Genomic DNA, 18,148 nt, shown 5'->3' with positions numbered 1-18,148 from the left:
AAAAACCTTATATGCCCCCAGGGCATAAATTACAACCCTCGCCCTGAGGACTGTGTGGTGAGTGTTCTCCTCATTGACATAATTTCTAGATCTTTCAACTACGTTGAACAAAATGGCTATCTCAAAATTTTGATTGGATGTGTTTGGTGAAATGGTGGGCGTGGAAGGGGTGTTAGTTGCCTTCCAATCACTATCGATTATTAGAAACAGCACAAGCCCTTCCAATTTTCCAATCGAATGAGCCCTTTTCCAAGTTTTTACGAGAGCTTCTTCGATACGAAGTGCCCTGCAAAATAGACCTTTATTTATTAGTATCATTGACATTTAGCCTATTGAGATAATCTAGAAACTTTAAAGAAGCTTTTGTTTTCTTAGGCCTTCCTGTGCAAGGAGAATGTAGGCAATTCTTCCAAGATTGGGAATAACCTAAAGTTGAAGGCTTGAAATCTTGTGTCAAGTAAATTAAGTAAAAAAAAAGTAGATCAAGCTAGACTTGGAATCCTCTGTGTGTGGGGACTGGGGTTTAAATCCTGGTGTTGCTGGTTATTTTGTTTTTCTAAAAAATCAGTTCAAACCAATGATTAAAAGAAAATGAGATGAGCCTTATTTAAAGGGCTAAAAATCTTTTAGAAAAATATAAGTGCAATGTTTAGATAAATATATCATTTTTCTTACAAGAAGCTTTTTCAAGACTTTGCACTCTGAAAAACTTTTTACAGGTCAGTCTCCCTCTCTTTCTGTCGAAAATTTCAAATGGACACCATTGCATCAAATTATAGTCTTGTGTTTTTGTGTAATATTTCTGAAAAGTCATTTTGTGTGCAAGTGTTGTAGTCGAAGGGGGACTTCAACCCCCTTACAAGTACCCAAATAGCTAACAAGTAATGGCAAATGACGATACAATTTTTTCAAGGAATGGCTAATCTGTTCAATTGTCTAAGAATCTGTGTTGTGCTACATTCCGTATAAATATGCTTAAAATCCTGTCTATTAAGAAGAATGCATTTTGTTGGCCTTTTTGCATCATTCAGCTTTCTCATAAGTACTTCATGGGCTGTTCCATTTTATACCTGTGATAAACAGAAATCCATCCTCAGAAATTCTACCTATGGAAGAATTAGCAACGGACCCTATAATTATCTTGAAGATTCATACTGCATATGGCTCATTATTGGTGAGTGTTTTTAAGATTGGTTCTCTTTTAATGATTTTTATAATTTAATTTATTTTCATTTACTGAAAATGAAATTGAAACACTTTTATTTATTCATGTTCTCAAGAGCCTTCAAATGCTTTTTATATAGCTTGATGACCATACACAGAATGTGTGCTGCTTTGTATTTTCCATCTAGAAATCCCAATAGCATCTAACTTTGAATCAACTCAAATTTCTATTTTATAGCATTTTGCTATAAGAGCTGCAGTTATGCTGCATTGTTGTTTTCAGTTAAACCTTATTTGTTTTTTTACTTGCTCATCTTTTTAATAGTTTTGTTATTTCTGTACATTTTATTCGTTTCTCCTTTTTATTCGTTTTTTGGATGGCAATAAAAATCTATGGAAAATTATTGCTTCAAATTTTTATATTCCTTTTGAATCTTCCGCCCTGGGCAAGGAACTCTAAAGTAATAATTAAATACGGCTCCACAAACCCTTTTATTGCTGTTACAGAAAGGACGAAATAATTTAGTGGTTCAGTGGATTTAAACCTTGAATTTTTCTTTTCACACTTTTTCATTGGGTCTCCTGTGTTTTTTTTGTTACTTCATCCTGCGAAGGTAAACTTAGCCAATTATTTTTTATGTTCTTTTAAACTTGTTTGAAACAAGGTCGTGGCCAAATTGAAGGCTGATCATAAAAATAAAAGATTTTTTTCACACTTGTTAGATAGTTGGTACTAATTATTATCAACTCTTAAAAATAAGATTATGCAAACCAATGCTGTATGAAAACAGGTCTTTAATAATCCTCCATGACATAGCTAATTGTTTTTTTTGTTTTACCATTTAGGCCTTGTCAAAAAGAGGAAGATTTCGAAAGTAATGAGTTATCAGTATTTTATCTAGCTGTTTCTAGTCTTCAACCTGTAGTACATACAAAAGAAAGTTCTCAAAGCCTAGCCAAAGGGCTTAAAAAAAACAAGAATATTTGGCTTAATAACAGCAAATGTGTTATGGTCTTGTTTATTTCAATTCCATGTACAAAATTAGCAAATTGTATATGTTCATAAACTAAACCTTGGTGTTCACTGTTCTTTTAAGCCTTTGTTTCCATGGTTTTTAATTTGTGTTATTCTTGACCAATTTAAACGCTTTGGATGTCTTGACCAACGTTTTGTGTATTTTGAAAAATGTTTAAGGACATGTTTGGTTTAACTTTGACAATGTCTCTAAGGGCTGACAATAGAAATCCCCCCTCAGAAAAAAAACGACATGAAAATTCTGGTATAACATTTCTTCTCTGTACCTTGAAATTCACTCTTCATTTTCGTTTGGTGCAGAGAAAGGGCCAAGACCCTATAATTTTTTTTGGGGGGGGGGCTAAGGGATTAAAAAAATATCTTGGACCATTTTCAGGTAATTTTTGTAAGCATTTTAATAAATTTTGGCCTTTAGCACCCCACAATTTATGTCCGTGTGCCCTGCTCTGACCTGGTATTGCTTATTTGGATGGGGCAATTTGTATCATAAAATTCAGATTGAAATTGGAGTTTACCAAAGTACAAGCTCCAAATTTCAGGGAATGGTAGAGTGTAAATGGGGGATTAAAAAGACCCATAGGAATATCATAAATACTAAATAATCAGAATTGGGACCCCGCCTGTAGCAATGACTGTTGGCTGATTTTTTCATTGTTTTACTGATATCTGATTTAACAAATAGGTTTAATTGTTCACAGTTTAAATTGTTGTTCTGGGTATGGGTTGCAAAGTAAGAAAAGAAACTCCCGTCTTGAAATCGCTTTTAGATCCGTAATGAACAACAGAATCATAATATTTCTCTAGGATTTGGGACTAAGCTTGATTGCAGGTTGAGCTTCTTTGCCTAATTTTAGATCAACCATTTTCTTTTGTCTTATTTACTACAAAGCTTAGAGTTTATAATTTTTCATCAGAAGATTCTAGGCTGCTTAAATATTACTGAATTATTTTGGCAAGACAATGTTTTTCTTCAATGCTCTTTATTCTTTTTTATAGCCTTTAAGGAAACAAAAGAGGGAACTGCAAAGTTAAAAAAAAGCAATAAAGCCCATAGGAATCATCTCTTATCAGTTGTGAAATCGTTAGCTGCTGAGGTTCAGCCATAATTTTATGGCTGCAGCCTATCCCAACAGAAATGAAAATCTAAATGCCCCATATGGAAGATTAAATGCATCCAACTCCCCTGTAGCAATGACTGTTGAATAACTCTCCTTTCAGACCCTAGCAAATTCTTTGCAATGCTTCTACAAAAGCTATCTAGCAACATTCTATTGCGACGATGAAGGCACTAAGAAGCTGGACTAAAATTAGATATACAATGGAATTCAATAAAAAAAAAAAAACTCTTATTGCCTTAATGGATTTCATAGCTGCTTTTGACTCTGTTAATTACCAATCACCGTGGCTCATTTTGCTAGCGGTTGGAGGGATCTTTGGTCTTGCCTGAGCCCTCTATGAAGGCACTAAAAGCTGCGTTCTTTTGATGGAAGAAACAGTAATGGCTTCTTCATGACTAGAGGACACCAAGGGTGTGCTGCAGCACCAGAATTATTTAATGACTTCCTAGATCTCATGACGGAGAAGACCCCCTAGAAAACTTTTGAACTATTTTTCCAGGAAGAATCCTTCCTGATGAAAACTTTAGAGTCAATGTAAAAACTTTATAGCGTCAATGGGACTCCCTCAACTGATCGTTGTGCTGATGTCTTTGTCTTACAAGGCTTTGACGGCAATATTCAAATCAGACAACACAAAAATTATGATTATTGACAGAGACTGAACATCAGGCCTCCATTACTGGAAACTTTGCCTCCTATGATGTTGAAATCGTCCTTAACTTCTCTTAGCTTGGATCAATTGTTTGCTCTAATGGTTAGCTCAGCTCAAAGAGTTTGGTTTGTATTTTCAATGTGTAAGTATATTTGCTCACCTCTGCAAGGGTTTTCTATCAGCAATGTATTGCTCGAGCGACTCAAAAACTAATATATAATGCCTTTGTTGCCTCTTTGATGCTCTATGCATTTAAAATTTGGCTCCTAATGCAGGCCCTTGCCAGCAAAGTAAAGACCCTTGTGCAGAATAATCACATTACAAGGGTTGGACGGTCTTGGTAGTACAATCAAGTTAAGAATTCTGAAGTCATGTTCCCTGCCAATGCAGTGCACTTTATGTAGGCCATTTCAAGACGCTGTCTTTTTTTTATATGCTCATCTCATATGTCTACCCTAATACGTTATTGCCTGGCTGACGTATGACGTTAACCCAGTCCTTCAGAGTTTGAGATTCTGAAAAACACTCCAAGTAGAACACATGTTGAGAAAGCAAGGGGAAAAAAACAAGAAAATAAAACCATGGCAGCCATCATGTAGAAATGCTAATCTTGTTCCATGATCGAGCTCACTGGAGACATCAGATGATACTGAGATCCCTCTTCCCTAATGGTTCTCTATAACAAGCAGCACATTATTTTAACTAAATTATGGTTTTCAGGACTTTTATTCAGTTTGTTATCCAGAAAACTGTAATTCTTTTCGTACTACTTCGTAGGATATAATATCATAATGAGTATATCATAAAGATTATTTTTTAGCATAGCTGCAGTACGTATCCAAAAATCAAGTCTCTTATCCTGAGCGCTTATCCCCATGCCCCCATTGGCTGTAGACACTCTTGCTTAAGACCCCTGTTCTCGATTTTTTTATGTTTCACTCTTTATAATATTTTGTTTCCACTTTAGGTGAGACTGGTCAATACATCTATGTAAAATTCGAATACATAGACCTTCATTGTAGCGACCGATTGGTTCTTTACAATGGAAACTCAACAGAAGCTCCCATTATTGGCTCTTACAGCGGCAGTCTTCAACCACAAGCTGTATTTGCTTCATCAGGATCAGTATGTCTGTCATTCTATTTGTGTTTATAAGAAAAACTAGCAAAACTGAACAAACTGAATGGATTATCATTAATGAAGATAATAACGCCTTTTTAAACATCAGTGGGCCAATACGAAATTCGGTTATAAACCAAGCTTATGTATATAAACCAAATGTATGTATAAGATTATACTATATAATCCCATACATACGTGCACACAATGGGGGGGGTACCCTTCCCTCAGATTGGTTCATAGAACCTCCCTTCCTGCAAAGTCCAAAATTAGTGGCTTATGAATGCACTATTTTCTGATTTAACTCACCCCCTCCATAAAACTGCTGAATTTCTGTGTCTGCATGGTTTGAAAACTTAAAAATAGTTCAGTGTCCTACATATAGATTAAAATGTTTCAGACCACTTTACGACCAAAAGAATGTAATTTCCTTCAAAATTCTTGGGTATGATGTAGGTAAGGCTTGGAGGCTGCTACTGCTTTGGATTAAGGCATTTACTCATGATTTTATACCTACGCTTATTTTAGTAAACCTTAATAATGTATTTTCATTGTCAGGTTCTTCATGTTGTCAAATGTCATTGAAAGTGTCTGTTTTTTCCAGATTAATTTAAGAAAAAACTTTCTCCGAAAAAGAAATATTTATTCAACCTAAAAATGAATAGAAATCAGTATTCATGAATATATGAAACCTCAAAACAACAGAAATTAGAATATACAATCAAAAAGAAAGATAACGGATACTGTAATGATATAGACGAATAAGTAAATCCTTAGACTAGTAGAAACTAAAATAAATGGTCAAGTCAAGCTCAAAACAAACATAAATTACTACGAACAAGAGTAGGTCTTCTTGCTCCCCCCACCATACCCCTAAACTTCCTAAAGACCGTTGCGTAATTTTTGTCTTATTGGAAGCTAAATATATTTCAAATAGTGTGGTTTAATTTTTAAAATATTGAAGAAAAATAAAATCACCGTAATATTAAAGATGAGTGGAAAATATTAATGAAATAAACTGAATATTTAATGTATGATTGTACTTATGTCTGGAAATCTAAGCAATCCAAGACTCAAGAATTAATGTAACATAAATTTTCGATTTTTTAGTATTACAATTGGAAAAGAAAAATGTTTGAAACATATTTGAGTTTCGGTAAAGTGCAAATGACACTTCACGTTTAGAAACACGTTAAATAAATAAGATTAGAGTCATTAGATGGCCATGTATTAGCACTGTGGATTGATGCTCTGCTTGGCAATACGTGGCTCAGGATTCGTTTCCTGCTACTGCAATGTTGGACGACATACCTGCTATGTGTGCCTGTAAAAAGGATCTAGCAAATGAAACGTCGATGCGACACCCTTTGTGCCATCAATGGCTCTGGAGGATCTATATATTTTTTAATACTAGACCTACCGTTAGATTCCTAATTGTACGCTCTTTCCAAATATTATGGTTGCTTTTCTGGCAATGCACCCTCACCCCCATCCCAATGGTTCTAGGTTTAGACCTTGGATGCATAATTATATAAAAAAAGCACAAAACAATGAAATTCTTACTTTATAATATGCAATATGCTTCTGTTAATCAGATTATCATGTTTGATAACCATGACCAGTTGTGTCACCTCATTCAATTCCCTGGGCTTTTTTTAAGCACATCAGGCAATTAAAGCTTGTCTAAAAGTAAGTCTTAAGAAGTTTTTCACAGCAACTTTTCTAGTAGTAAAGCTTGTTAAAACTTTCTTAAAACTATGTTCCAAACTTATTGACCTTTTGTATGCATAATTTACAATCAATTTTGCCTTATCATCATACGTCTATTGAATTGCTATTATTTTTCAGATGTTGATTTATCTGTTCAGTGATCTTAAAGAAGTCAGTGGAGGTTTCTCATTGGTATATAGCATAGCTTTCCCTTTCAACTGTCAAAGTGGAGATCAGACTGAATGTGGAGATTGTGCAGCATCATCCATGTTTTGTTTTGGTGCCCAAAATTTATTCCCACAAAATAGTGCTTGGCAACTACTAGATTTTGCTTTACCAAAATCGGACTTATTACGGTTAGGCCACCAAGCCATATATTCTGAAATGGATGATGAGCTTTACTTGTTTGGTGGTACAAACTTGAATACTAGTTTTGGTGATTTGTTAGTGTACAATTTTGATAATGGGAAGTGGACAAATTTTAGTGAAAAATTTGATATAAAAGGCTTCAAAAGCACAGTGTTTGAAAGTCTGTCAGTACCAGGCACAAGTACAGACTTGCCAAATATCAATGTAGAATCTCAAGAAAATGGAAATACTCATTTTAGTAGTGATAAAATTTCAGAACCTAATTTTCATAATGGATCTCGTTTATTTGTAAAGCGTGCAGTTAGTGATAACGTCGAAATGTTCAAAAATATGCATTCCCCAAAGGCCAGATATTTTCATAAAATTTGTGAATTTAGGAATGGATTTCTGCTATTTGGTGGCATTTTAGATGATGGCTATGTGAAAGATGATCTGTGGTTTTACAATTTTGAAACAGCCCAATGGAAATTAATTCAAAGTAAATGGGCACCAAAATTGCACAAACATACATTAACTACTATCAATGACACTGTGTATCTAATTGGTGGTGTCAATGAATATGGGCTCTACTCTGGAAAAATTTATTCAATAAAAATAGATGAAAACTTAACAGTTCACAAAGATTGGTCGGAAGTGAGAGTTAAAGGAGCTCGTATGCCTGCACTGGCTGGACATTCTAGTGTTTATGATCACCAATCTAATTTGGTGGTAATTTACGGAGGATTAATTAGTAACACAGCAAAAGAGTCCAAGCTTAGTAACAAAATGTTCTTACTAGATTTACAGGAAGGATTCCTAAGTGAGATTAACCAAAAATTGAGTGGACTAGAAAGTCACGTCCCTATTGGGAGAGTTTTTCATACTACGGTCATTGTAGGTAATATTTCTTGACTATACTGTTTCATCTTTTAGTTTATTTGTAATAGGTCCTAATTAACGTAGTCGTTGATACTCTGCGATCATGTTGAAATATTTGCTTCGGATTTTATGGGGAGATCTTTAAAATATTTGAATTTTTAAACATGTAAAGATAAAGCAAACATTAAGCTAAAAGATAAAAATGTTAAGAGTTAACTTTATTTCATTTTTGAGAATTTTTTTTTTGATTAATGAAGCGGTTTCTCTTGGGCGAGAAAAAGGAAGGTAATTGGCATTTTTAAAGTGGGAGGTGAGATTGTACCTAAGATTGGGATCGGTGATCACACTGCATATTATGCAGAAAAGATGTGATTGAGGTTCTTAGCTCCCTCATTTGGAATGTGTGCTTTTCTTTAAACCTAAGTTATTTTTTGGTTTATTAAATCTGCCTACTGAACTGAACTGAACTAGATATAAGGATTTCTTATTGTGCTTACATTTTTTTTTGTGACTTGCAAAAATAGGACTTGTTAGAACTTTGCAGGTGGCTTTCAGCCATAGGCTAAGTACTGTCAAGGGAATTAGTTATTTATTCGTCTTACAGGTTTTATTAGAAACCAACCTGGTCATAACCAGAAAATCACATTTAGATTTGGCTTGTGCAATTTTTGATTTCATCCGCATAGTCACGACAGGCACATTGTTTTTACATGGTATTAAGGGGAAGCCCAATTTTTATACGACAAATAGGATGCATTGATCTAATGCAGTCAAGAATCAAGTTTGACTTCACCCTTAAAGCTATGCTAGCTTGGGGCTTAAGATAGGACTCTCAGGTTTTTTTTTTTATGTTTGAGATTTGGATTCGAAGGAAAGAATCACTTCGGGAAACAATTTATGAATTTATTACCAAGTAAGTGCAAACTGCAAAAATATTTGAATTCTTTTATGTCTCTTTTGTTAACTGCTCATTTTCTATTTTAGGTCGATATATGGTGGTAATGGGAGGCCTTACAAACATAGGTGCATCTTCTTCATCCTGTATGGATTCTAAAATATATTTCTATAACCTGGACTGCCATGTTTGGGTAGCTCATAGTGTTCTTGATCCTGCTCTTACCGGTAAGAATTCACTCTTGCTAAATTTTGGCTTGATGTCATGGTTTTTGTTTAAGGTTTCTCTGATTTCTTATTCTGTTAGCCAAATGAATCTCTTCTTTCAAAAGCGAAGCTGTGAATAAGCTAATACAGAAGTATTCAAATATTGTTTGTACAATGTATGTTTTCTAGTTAAATGAAACAATTTACATAATTGAAAAATTCGTATTTCTAAGACAACTTTGTTATAATCTACTGGTTTTAATGGTGACGTAATGCTTACGTGCACATCAGTCATCTTATTAGAAAAAAAAAAAAAAAAAATCCAGTTACAAGAAATATTAAAAATCGAAGAAAAAACTAAAGAATAAACCTTGTAAATTTCTTGATTGCCAGCTTGTTTCTAATTGGGAAACCGTGACAACTATAAGCTCAGGGGCGCCAAAATGGGGAGAGGAAGAGAGGGGAAGGTTTTAGGTGGCCTCCTCCTTTTTTTTGAAAAACTTTTTGTATCATCAATGAAAAAGCCCCCCCCCTTAAACTGTCGGTAACACCACAGCATGAACTTTGTCCATTAAAAGTCTGAAAGATTACAGCAATGTATACATTAGTATTATGTCGAAGTTAAAGAGGTTCAGTTTTTCGACCAGACCAGTTTTCTAAGGAGATGGACTCAGAGGGTCAGAATCTGTTCAGTTTCTTTGTCATCTGTGGTAGCAAGACATTTACATGCTGTCAAAATGATGCATTAAATTACAGTAATGTCAGAATTTCAAAACCCTATCCTTAGAGAACCTTGGACTGAACAATAAGTCCTTAAAATGATATATAATTGTGTTATTAAAATAGTACCATAAACTATCGCTTCAAATTGAAGCTCCACTCAATGTGAATCTTACTGCTTGATATGTTGAAAGAAATACTTTGGCCTAAACAATTTTAGGTTCCTGTACAAACTGGAGGTTCTGTTTGTGGATAATTATTTAAGTGTATTTTATTTTACAAGATTGATGAAGTTTGCCTATTTTTTCAGGAGACTAACAGTTTGCTTTCGTTTTTTTTTTTTCAATCCAATGTTACTTTTTGCGAGTCTTTTGTAGGGCCTATGACAGGTATAGGATCAATTTGTTTACTTACTCTTTTTTATTTCATTTTCGATAACTTTTTTGAGATAGAATGTAGTTTTCATGACATTGTCGAGAACTTGTTAAGATCTAATACCATCTCATTGTAGCAGTAATAGTAGTATTCTTATGACATTTGGGTAAATAGCGGACATGGATACGACTGTGTTCACTTTGCAAAGTAAATATTTTTTATGGTGCTCAGTAAAGCTGTATAGATCTGACCTGACTTAGGAATTGGTCCTTTGAGCACCAGGAGAGTTTAGATGGAAGGGTGATTGAATATGGAATATAAAAACATCAAAGCTGTAAGAAAGAGAATACCCCTTTTCAGCAATAAACGATTCAATTAATGCTCACGTCAGTTATTGATGTAACTTGTGAGCCTATGATTTTCTTCTTCTCCCTTTGTCTTTTATTTAATAATTTTGAAAGTATTACGTATATAAGTTACGTCCGTAAGTACTTTTTTTTACGTTAGTCAAAAAATCGTCCCAATTGGATTTATACCTCTCTTTGTAGTCTATAACCTGTCTTATGAAAAATTTTACCTCTTTGGAACTAAATGAACTAAACCTATTTTGATAATAATGCAAGTCCTTTTAGCTCTTGTCATTTCTTACAAGACCTCTGATGTTTTTATAGTGAAGAGTTCTTCGTTCGCAATCATCTTTGCATGCAAATTTCTATCCAAGTAAAAAATAAAATAAAAAAAAACCCTTTCAATCTAATCTCTTATATCATACCTGTGGATTGTGTCCGGTAGTAGGACCCCCTTCAATTTTAGTCTGAAGGAATCTCCCTCTGAAAAATTGCTGACCAGAAGGGTACTTTTTTGTGTTTTTGATCTTCTACTTATAAAAAATCCTGTTAAACTCTCAAAATGTCAATGGATCTTCCAGATGTTGAAAGCGCGATTATAATTTTTTTAAGGGACATTGCATTACGGAGTTTTTTCTTTGCTCACATCAAGACGGGGACGGCTCAGAAATAAAATGTCAAATATTAAATTGTTGTGCATAAATTCAGTTCCCCTTTTCCAATCACTGGCAGAAACTATCAGGCTTCAACCCTTAAGAATTTCCACGGATTGAGATTAGATCAATAACAAGTATTTAATTTATTGTACCTTTAATATGCTTTGATACTATTATTTTTTGTGTGTATTAGCTTCGACTGGTCCGTGAAATGTATTTCTGAATATTTGCCAATTCACCGAAAAAAGATAGACAGCGCTACTGCATATTATTTTTACATTTGTTCTGTTTTAGATTTTAGTAATGGGCCTGGCCCTGGATATGCCCAAGCTGCTACTGTTCGCAATGGGTCTGAAGTTGTTGTTCATGGTGGATATAGTGGTTCACCCGAAGGATCTCTCTGGTCTTATCGTGTTCCCTATGAACTTGTAGGATCAGAAAAAGACGGTTATGATTTTTGCTATAGGTACAATTGTCTTTACTTATTTTAGCTTTTTGCTTGTTTCCATTGATGATATTATACTAGCTTGAAAAGCATAATACTTTGCTCAGTCTTTCAGTAGTGGACCTACAAAAGCGTTTGATCTGATTAACGGTAGGTAGTTTAACGGTTCGATTGAAAGTCAGTTTCACTCGAATTTGAAGTTGACATTTATTTAATTAGAATAATTGCATGCTTTCTTTCTAACTAAGCCAAAACAGCTTTTTCATGCCCTCTTTCAATGTACAATAGCCCCCCATGGACATTGTTGTACCCTGTTTTATTTCTAGCTATCTAAAAAATGAAAATATCCATATCTCTTCCTTCTTTGCAGAGCCATTCTCACTACTTTGTAGTATCATTATTATCCCTGGCATTATATCTAAAGAACAAAAAAAAAAAAAAAAAAAAAATTCTGATCAAACATTTTGAAGAAAAATTAGAAGAAAGTGGAACTAAAAATCCGACAAACACGTGAGGATTGATGATCCCCTTAAATATATACTCAAAGAACCAAATATCGAATGTTTATTTTTGCAAAAGAACATAAATAGGACAAAATTGCTTTTGTAGTTTTTTTCTTGGGGGGGGGGGGGCTTATTGTAAGCAGTAGTTTTTAGGCCAGAAACGATAACAAATAAATTTGAAGTCGAGTTGTGAAATGAAGAAGAAAAGGTTTTCGGGACTTTTCAAAATTTTGGACAGTTGTCGAAAAAAAAGTTTTTTTCAGTCCTACTTCATAGTACATGCTAAATAAGAAGTAGGGGGAAAGGGGGAGGGGTGGAAATTTACTAGAAAGAGTTGTCGGATTTAAGTAAAAGCGTATTTCCTAGTTGTGTCTTTTAGTGGGCCACGGCAAAATTCAACATCATTAGGGAGGGTCCCTAAACTCCCGCCATAAGAACACCCAGCAGAAGAGGGTGTTGGATATCGACCTAACTTGGTCAAATGACCGAAATTTAAGAATCTTTCCCCTGGAAGGCTGGATTGTGTCTTGACCCCCTGAAAGATCTATCTAGAACACAAGCTTTCACTTTCTAGAAGTTTGGTTGAAGTCAGACTTCTCTTTCTAGTTTATATGCAAAAGGCAAGATTTCAGAATTGCCCTGCTCCTTGGCAAAATCTAGCCAATCTCAATTATTTCGAATAATTAGTTGTTTATTACACTTTTCTATCTGTACTACATTGAAAGATAGTAAATTTTATTCAAATTTCAGGACTAGTTGCTGTGAAAAATTGTTTGTAGGCTTTTCTGCATAAAACAAAAATTGTAGTCGTGAAGTCAGGGGAACATTGTCACCAGTTTCCCCCCTACTTCCAATCTAATGGTGTCCAATCCAATCTAGCAATATCTAGCTAGCCTCGTTTAATTGTTGTATAATAGGCAGGAGCACAATCCCAACAACACGCCCCTTCCCCCCCCCCCCTACTCCCAATATTTTACTTTGTGCTGTAGCTTTGTGAACCCAGAGTAAACGTTATTTTCATATCTAAGTTTCTTTTCCTGTTTGTTTTTTACTCTTATTATTCCATATCTTTATCATTCTGCTCAAATCATTATGAATTCTTATAATTTAGATACAAAGCTCAGGTGAGTTGCACTGGAAACCCGATATGTGGCTGGTGTCCAACTGATGGCTCTTGCACTCGGCGTAATAATGGCGCAAATTGTTCGACAAATTTACAAACCACACCGTGCCCTGGTGTCTGCTCTTCTTTAAGCAGCTGTGAAGCTTGTGTTAGGGGTAAATGTGTCTGGTGTGTTCAGTCTGCCAAGTGCCAAAAGAGAGAAGGTATGTAAAAATTTGTGTAGAAATATCCTAATACTATAAACATCCAAAGTAAATGTATTCATGCCTAGAGAATGACTCGGCTGGAGAATAAAAGTGCATTTGGTTCATTTTATTTTGTACTTTTTACATAAATACTTATCTCCTTTTTCCCTCTGCTACGTGGTTTGGCTAAATTATAAAAAGATAAAAACTGTTAAATTATAAAATCAAATTTTTCCCCCGAAAATTAAAGAGCAAAATAAAATCTTAAAATGAACCAAAACTATTATGGATAAAATTACTTTGCACAAATATGGGTGGTAGTACCGCCCCTCAAACCCTCCAAAATACCGGACTGTCACTAGAATTTTATTTTAGACTAAATATTTTTCTGAAATTGAGAGATACAATTAGCCAATCGATTTTTTAAACATTTGAAAGTAGTAAGTTTAAACAGATGAAACTCACTTACTTAGAAATTAGTTCCATCTTTGCAGCTGAGGGCATTGGTGAAGCCTCTTTAGACATCTTCTCACAATGTTCGAGCGACATATGCACACATCACAGGTCACGGTCTAGGTGCATCTTGGCGGATTTCTCGGTTTCCCTAACTGTCGACGCCCAAATGGCTGTTATTGCTCTATTTGACACCGAATTCTTGACTATAGGACTGCCACAAAGTCCCTAAAATCGAGTTAAGGTTCCTATTGGTCCCTTAATTGACAAAGGTCCCTAAAGCCCCTTTTCCTGCTTTGATTTAAAGTTCCGTGTCTTGAAGGCTACCAATACCTGTGAGTATGCGGTTTTCAGTATTTCTGTTTCGATTGAGATTCTTGGAACCTGTTTTGGCTTGTCTAAGAAAGACAAAACTTGTTGTTAAACACAGGCTACAGCGTTACTGTCTGGACAGAGCAGACAGGACAGGTCACGAAAAGGAGTGACCCCCTTTGCCTCTGGAGTTTCGAAAACACTGTTCTGGTTGTCACTTTGTTGCACATAGAGAGAAAAAAATAAGAGAATAGCTCGAAGTACAAAGTATGAAGGAGGCGGTGTTAAAACCAGGTTTCTTGCGGGATTTTGAGCTTTCATACGTTTCTTGAACCATTAGACTACTTACTAGTGCCCTTTTTTATTTGAATACATTTATGGTAATAGCCTATATATTTTTCTACTAACTTTTTTTTTTTAAGTTTAAGATCTGAAGTCTCAACAATGCCCGTGCCACATCGTAGTCACATCTATCCATAAATAAAGCCAAATATCATGTATGACAAGGCAATTTTCTTGATTTTAGCGTCACACTTGTATTTAAAAAGCAAAAAAATTAAAATTGCAAGAAATTAGTTTAAAGAGTTTTCCCCAACAGTGATTTGTGTCCAACTGTTCTCTATTAATGTTAAGCCTTCTTAACTTTTGTCAGATTCCTCTCCCAAATAGAAAAACCGCTGTTCTAAGTTTCCGTCTTTTCCAGTTTTAAAAATTATGCCTTAAACTTTGACTCTGATTGATCAGTCAAGAAATTTATGCTTGAAAGTTGAATAATGTTCAACTCGAGACTTTACGAATGGCGAACGTAATTGGTGGTGTAGTCGTGCGTAATTTTGATTTTATCGACAAGTGTGACTATAATTTGGCACGGACATTAGAATTAGAATGGGAAAGTACAAATGCTGGGAGACTTGGTTGGAAGAGGAAGATGCGACGGGACACCAAATGAAAGAGTGGTGTAGAGCCATTCCGGGAGATTTGTTCTCTTTCTATTGTTCTATCTGCAATACATTGCTTGTCTACCATAAGGGCTCATACGCTTTACTGCAGAACGCCAGAACTGCTGAATATAAGAAGAATGTTATCATAAAGCTAACGCCGAATCAGCTTCATCTCTCGGCAGCATCTTCCATGGAGAGCGGTGAACCGGCAAAACTGCCCATTCACCTAGGTGTTTACGTAGTGCGGGATGAAAAAACCGTTTCAGGAATTACATGGGCTCTGAAGATGATTGAATCTGACTATTCTGGGAAATCCGCAGACTGAATAGCCAATGTTTATGGAAAAATGGTCCGTGATACAGTGGTCAAGAACTTTTCCTTCGAGTGAGCTAAGTTCGCGTATTTTTTAACCGAAGCTCTTGGACCCTATTTCCGGAAGATGACCGTTGATGAAGTGGGCAGAAAGCAGTTGTTGAAAGCGTTAACTTTTCTGCATCCTAATGAAGTTTCAAAGCCAGTTTCTGCTCACAGTTTATCATATATTGCCAGGAAGGTACCCATCGTGACCTAAAAAGACATGTTAGTTGACGAGTTTAAACTAGTCTAGTTATCAGGACTTCCATCGGAGCCAGGAAGGATCGAGGACAAGTGGAACAACATGATCCAAGAAGGAAAATATCCAAACTTGTCCGAAGTCGTAAAAAATGCTCTGACCATTTCCCACGGGTCAGCCAGCATTGAACGGTGTTTCCCCATTTCCGGGCGAGTTCTCAGCGAAGAAAGAGTTTTGATGAATGAGCGAACTTTGAATGCAAAACTGTTTGTTATAGATAGGTGGGGCAAATTTGGAGGACGTGCGCAAAATGTTGCTGTCACTGAAGACTTGATAAAACTAGCCAAATCCGCTAGAAAGAGCCAGACGAGCTACTGAAGGAAGCTCATAACCGGCTCAAAAAAGGCACTGAAAAGAAGGACATGGTCGAGATACAGTTAGCGCAGGCTATGATAGATGGGACTCAAAGAACCAGCAACAGTTAGACTCAAAGAAACAGTTACGTATCACATCTCTGTTCCAGTAGAAGGCAGTGCAACAAAAGGGAAACACATATGTTGTGTGTTCTAGCTACCGTACTCTTATCTCTTTCATCGTATTCTGTATCTGATTTTTGTATTCGAAGGTAATGCGTTCAGGAAAAAAGAAGGCAAAAACTCCTCCCATGACGATTCTCAGGTGATCGGTTTCTTAATTATCACTTGGCCTCTGATCATGTAAAGATGTCTGCAAATGGTCATTCCCGTTTTTTTTCTTAGTCAAGGGTCATTTGGTGTTGTGTCACTCACTGCTTTTTCTTTCAAAACCTTTCTGAAAACTGAGTTTCGGGGTCCATTTTGTGCCCAGAATGGTCCCTAGTGAGGTCCCTTTTTCGACTAAAAGAGTCCCTATTTTTCACCACTTGAACCTGTGACTACTCCATCTTAAAGACGTTTCCAAGATTACTTCATCCTTTCTGCTTCACTGGTTCAGAAATAAGTAGCTGTCGAGTTCTCAAGTAATCTCAGCTGACTAAATTTGTGTCGCCTGTTGACGTTTAATATGTGCCTGAAGCGCATGTTTTCGAGTGCGGCTAGTCTTGGTCTTTGTATTTGGTTTCTAGGACTCGCTAGCCTACAACAGAGCTGACCTGACATTGTTGTTGAGTAGTCGCAGTTTTGAGGAATGAACGTACTTTTTTTTAGACAGATAGTCCGAGTAATTGAGAGGCAAAAATGTTTAAATGGCACGGGTAAATGGCAGGAGTAAGTATGACTCTCTTATTGGACAAGTACTTGTGTGTTAGGTCTTTGAAGACAAGCCTGCCTAGAGTTCCACTCAGGTTGACCAAGAATTTAAAATTGACATAGGACCATTAGATTGCCAGGAATGAGAGGCAAATAAGGCACGTCCGCCTATGGTCTTAGGAAGGTTGAGCAAGAATTTAGGATTGACACAGGACGTTTTTAATCTCATTTTGTACCCTTGAGAATGCACCTCTTTCTATTTGAACCAGCTTCAGAAGTATTAAATTTATAAACTCTCTCTATTCTGTGATTTCTACATACCAGTTCAAGTGAGAAGTCTGACGTTATCATAGATTCTGTTTTGTCAATTTTGATGTTCAATCCAACCATCTCTGCTTTAGCGCTTACTTTGTCAAGGAGCTCATGGAACCGCTGTTTCAGACAAAATTTTGTTTGTGACTGTAGCTTCAAAGCCAGTCGCTTCCTTTGAAGTAGGCTATAGTTCATTCAAACAGCAAGCAATAAAAGGCATCCGTGCTACTAAAATTGTTTGAGATATCTCGTAGTTCTGATCGCTGTCTTAATGCAGGACTGTTTTAGAAGGCTGTGATAAGAGTTGTTATTTTCTTGGAATAACACAAAACAGCAGAATTTTTCAGTGTTTCACGGTCTACTGAATCAAAAGCCTTTTCAGAGACAAGGAGGAGTATATTAATCTTAATGTACCACTGATTTGATTCTTCTATAAGGGTTTAGAACTTAAGTATAAGATCTGAGCAAGATTTACTTGAAAGAAAACAATTTTTTCTTCTCTCATACATGGTTCGGGTGTTTTTTTTTCAATCCCTCAAGTATTATGATAGCCTCTACCTTACTTAGTGGAAATGTCAGATTTCTTATTACGCGTGAAAATGGCCTTTTTTGAAAATCTATGCAACTATCCATTTGGTTGTATCCCTGGCATGGGCGGCCATAAGAGGGGGGGGGGCAAGGGGGCGCCAGCCCCCCCTGGCTGAATGACGGCGTCATATATTTGTATTAATTTAAAAATTTTTTCCACAGAATGAGTTTTCAAAGAGAATTAAAGAGCTCTATTAAGGCAAAAATGGGCAGACATAAAGTCAAATAATCTTCCAAGCGTAAAACTACCACAAATCACTATCAACAATTAAATGAAACTCA

At 35.8% G+C, this 18,148-nt stretch overlaps 1 protein-coding gene across 1 annotated transcript in view; it reads left to right on the top strand.

The window, feature by feature from the left end:
- Window positions 1-18,148, top strand: part of LOC148939395 (multiple epidermal growth factor-like domains protein 8) — a 55,730-nt gene that overhangs the window by 13,434 nt on the left and 24,148 nt on the right. The window contains exons 2-7 of the mRNA XM_089106865.1: window positions 914-1,174; window positions 4,938-5,095; window positions 6,938-8,045; window positions 9,011-9,148; window positions 11,520-11,691; window positions 13,285-13,499. Of these exons, the coding sequence (XP_088962991.1) occupies window positions 1,000-1,174; window positions 4,938-5,095; window positions 6,938-8,045; window positions 9,011-9,148; window positions 11,520-11,691; window positions 13,285-13,499 (1,966 nt within the window). The 5' untranslated portion in view covers window positions 914-999. The remainder of the gene's footprint in view (window positions 1-913; window positions 1,175-4,937; window positions 5,096-6,937; window positions 8,046-9,010; window positions 9,149-11,519; window positions 11,692-13,284; window positions 13,500-18,148) is intronic.

This window comes from Artemia sp. Qi Xiang Cuo, chromosome 21, assembly GCF_049724085.1.
Source record: "Artemia sp. Qi Xiang Cuo chromosome 21, ASM4972408v1, whole genome shotgun sequence".
Classification (NCBI taxonomy): domain Eukaryota; kingdom Metazoa; phylum Arthropoda; class Branchiopoda; order Anostraca; family Artemiidae; genus Artemia; species Artemia sp. Qi Xiang Cuo.
This window is presented reverse-complemented; position numbering and strand designations above follow the sequence as displayed.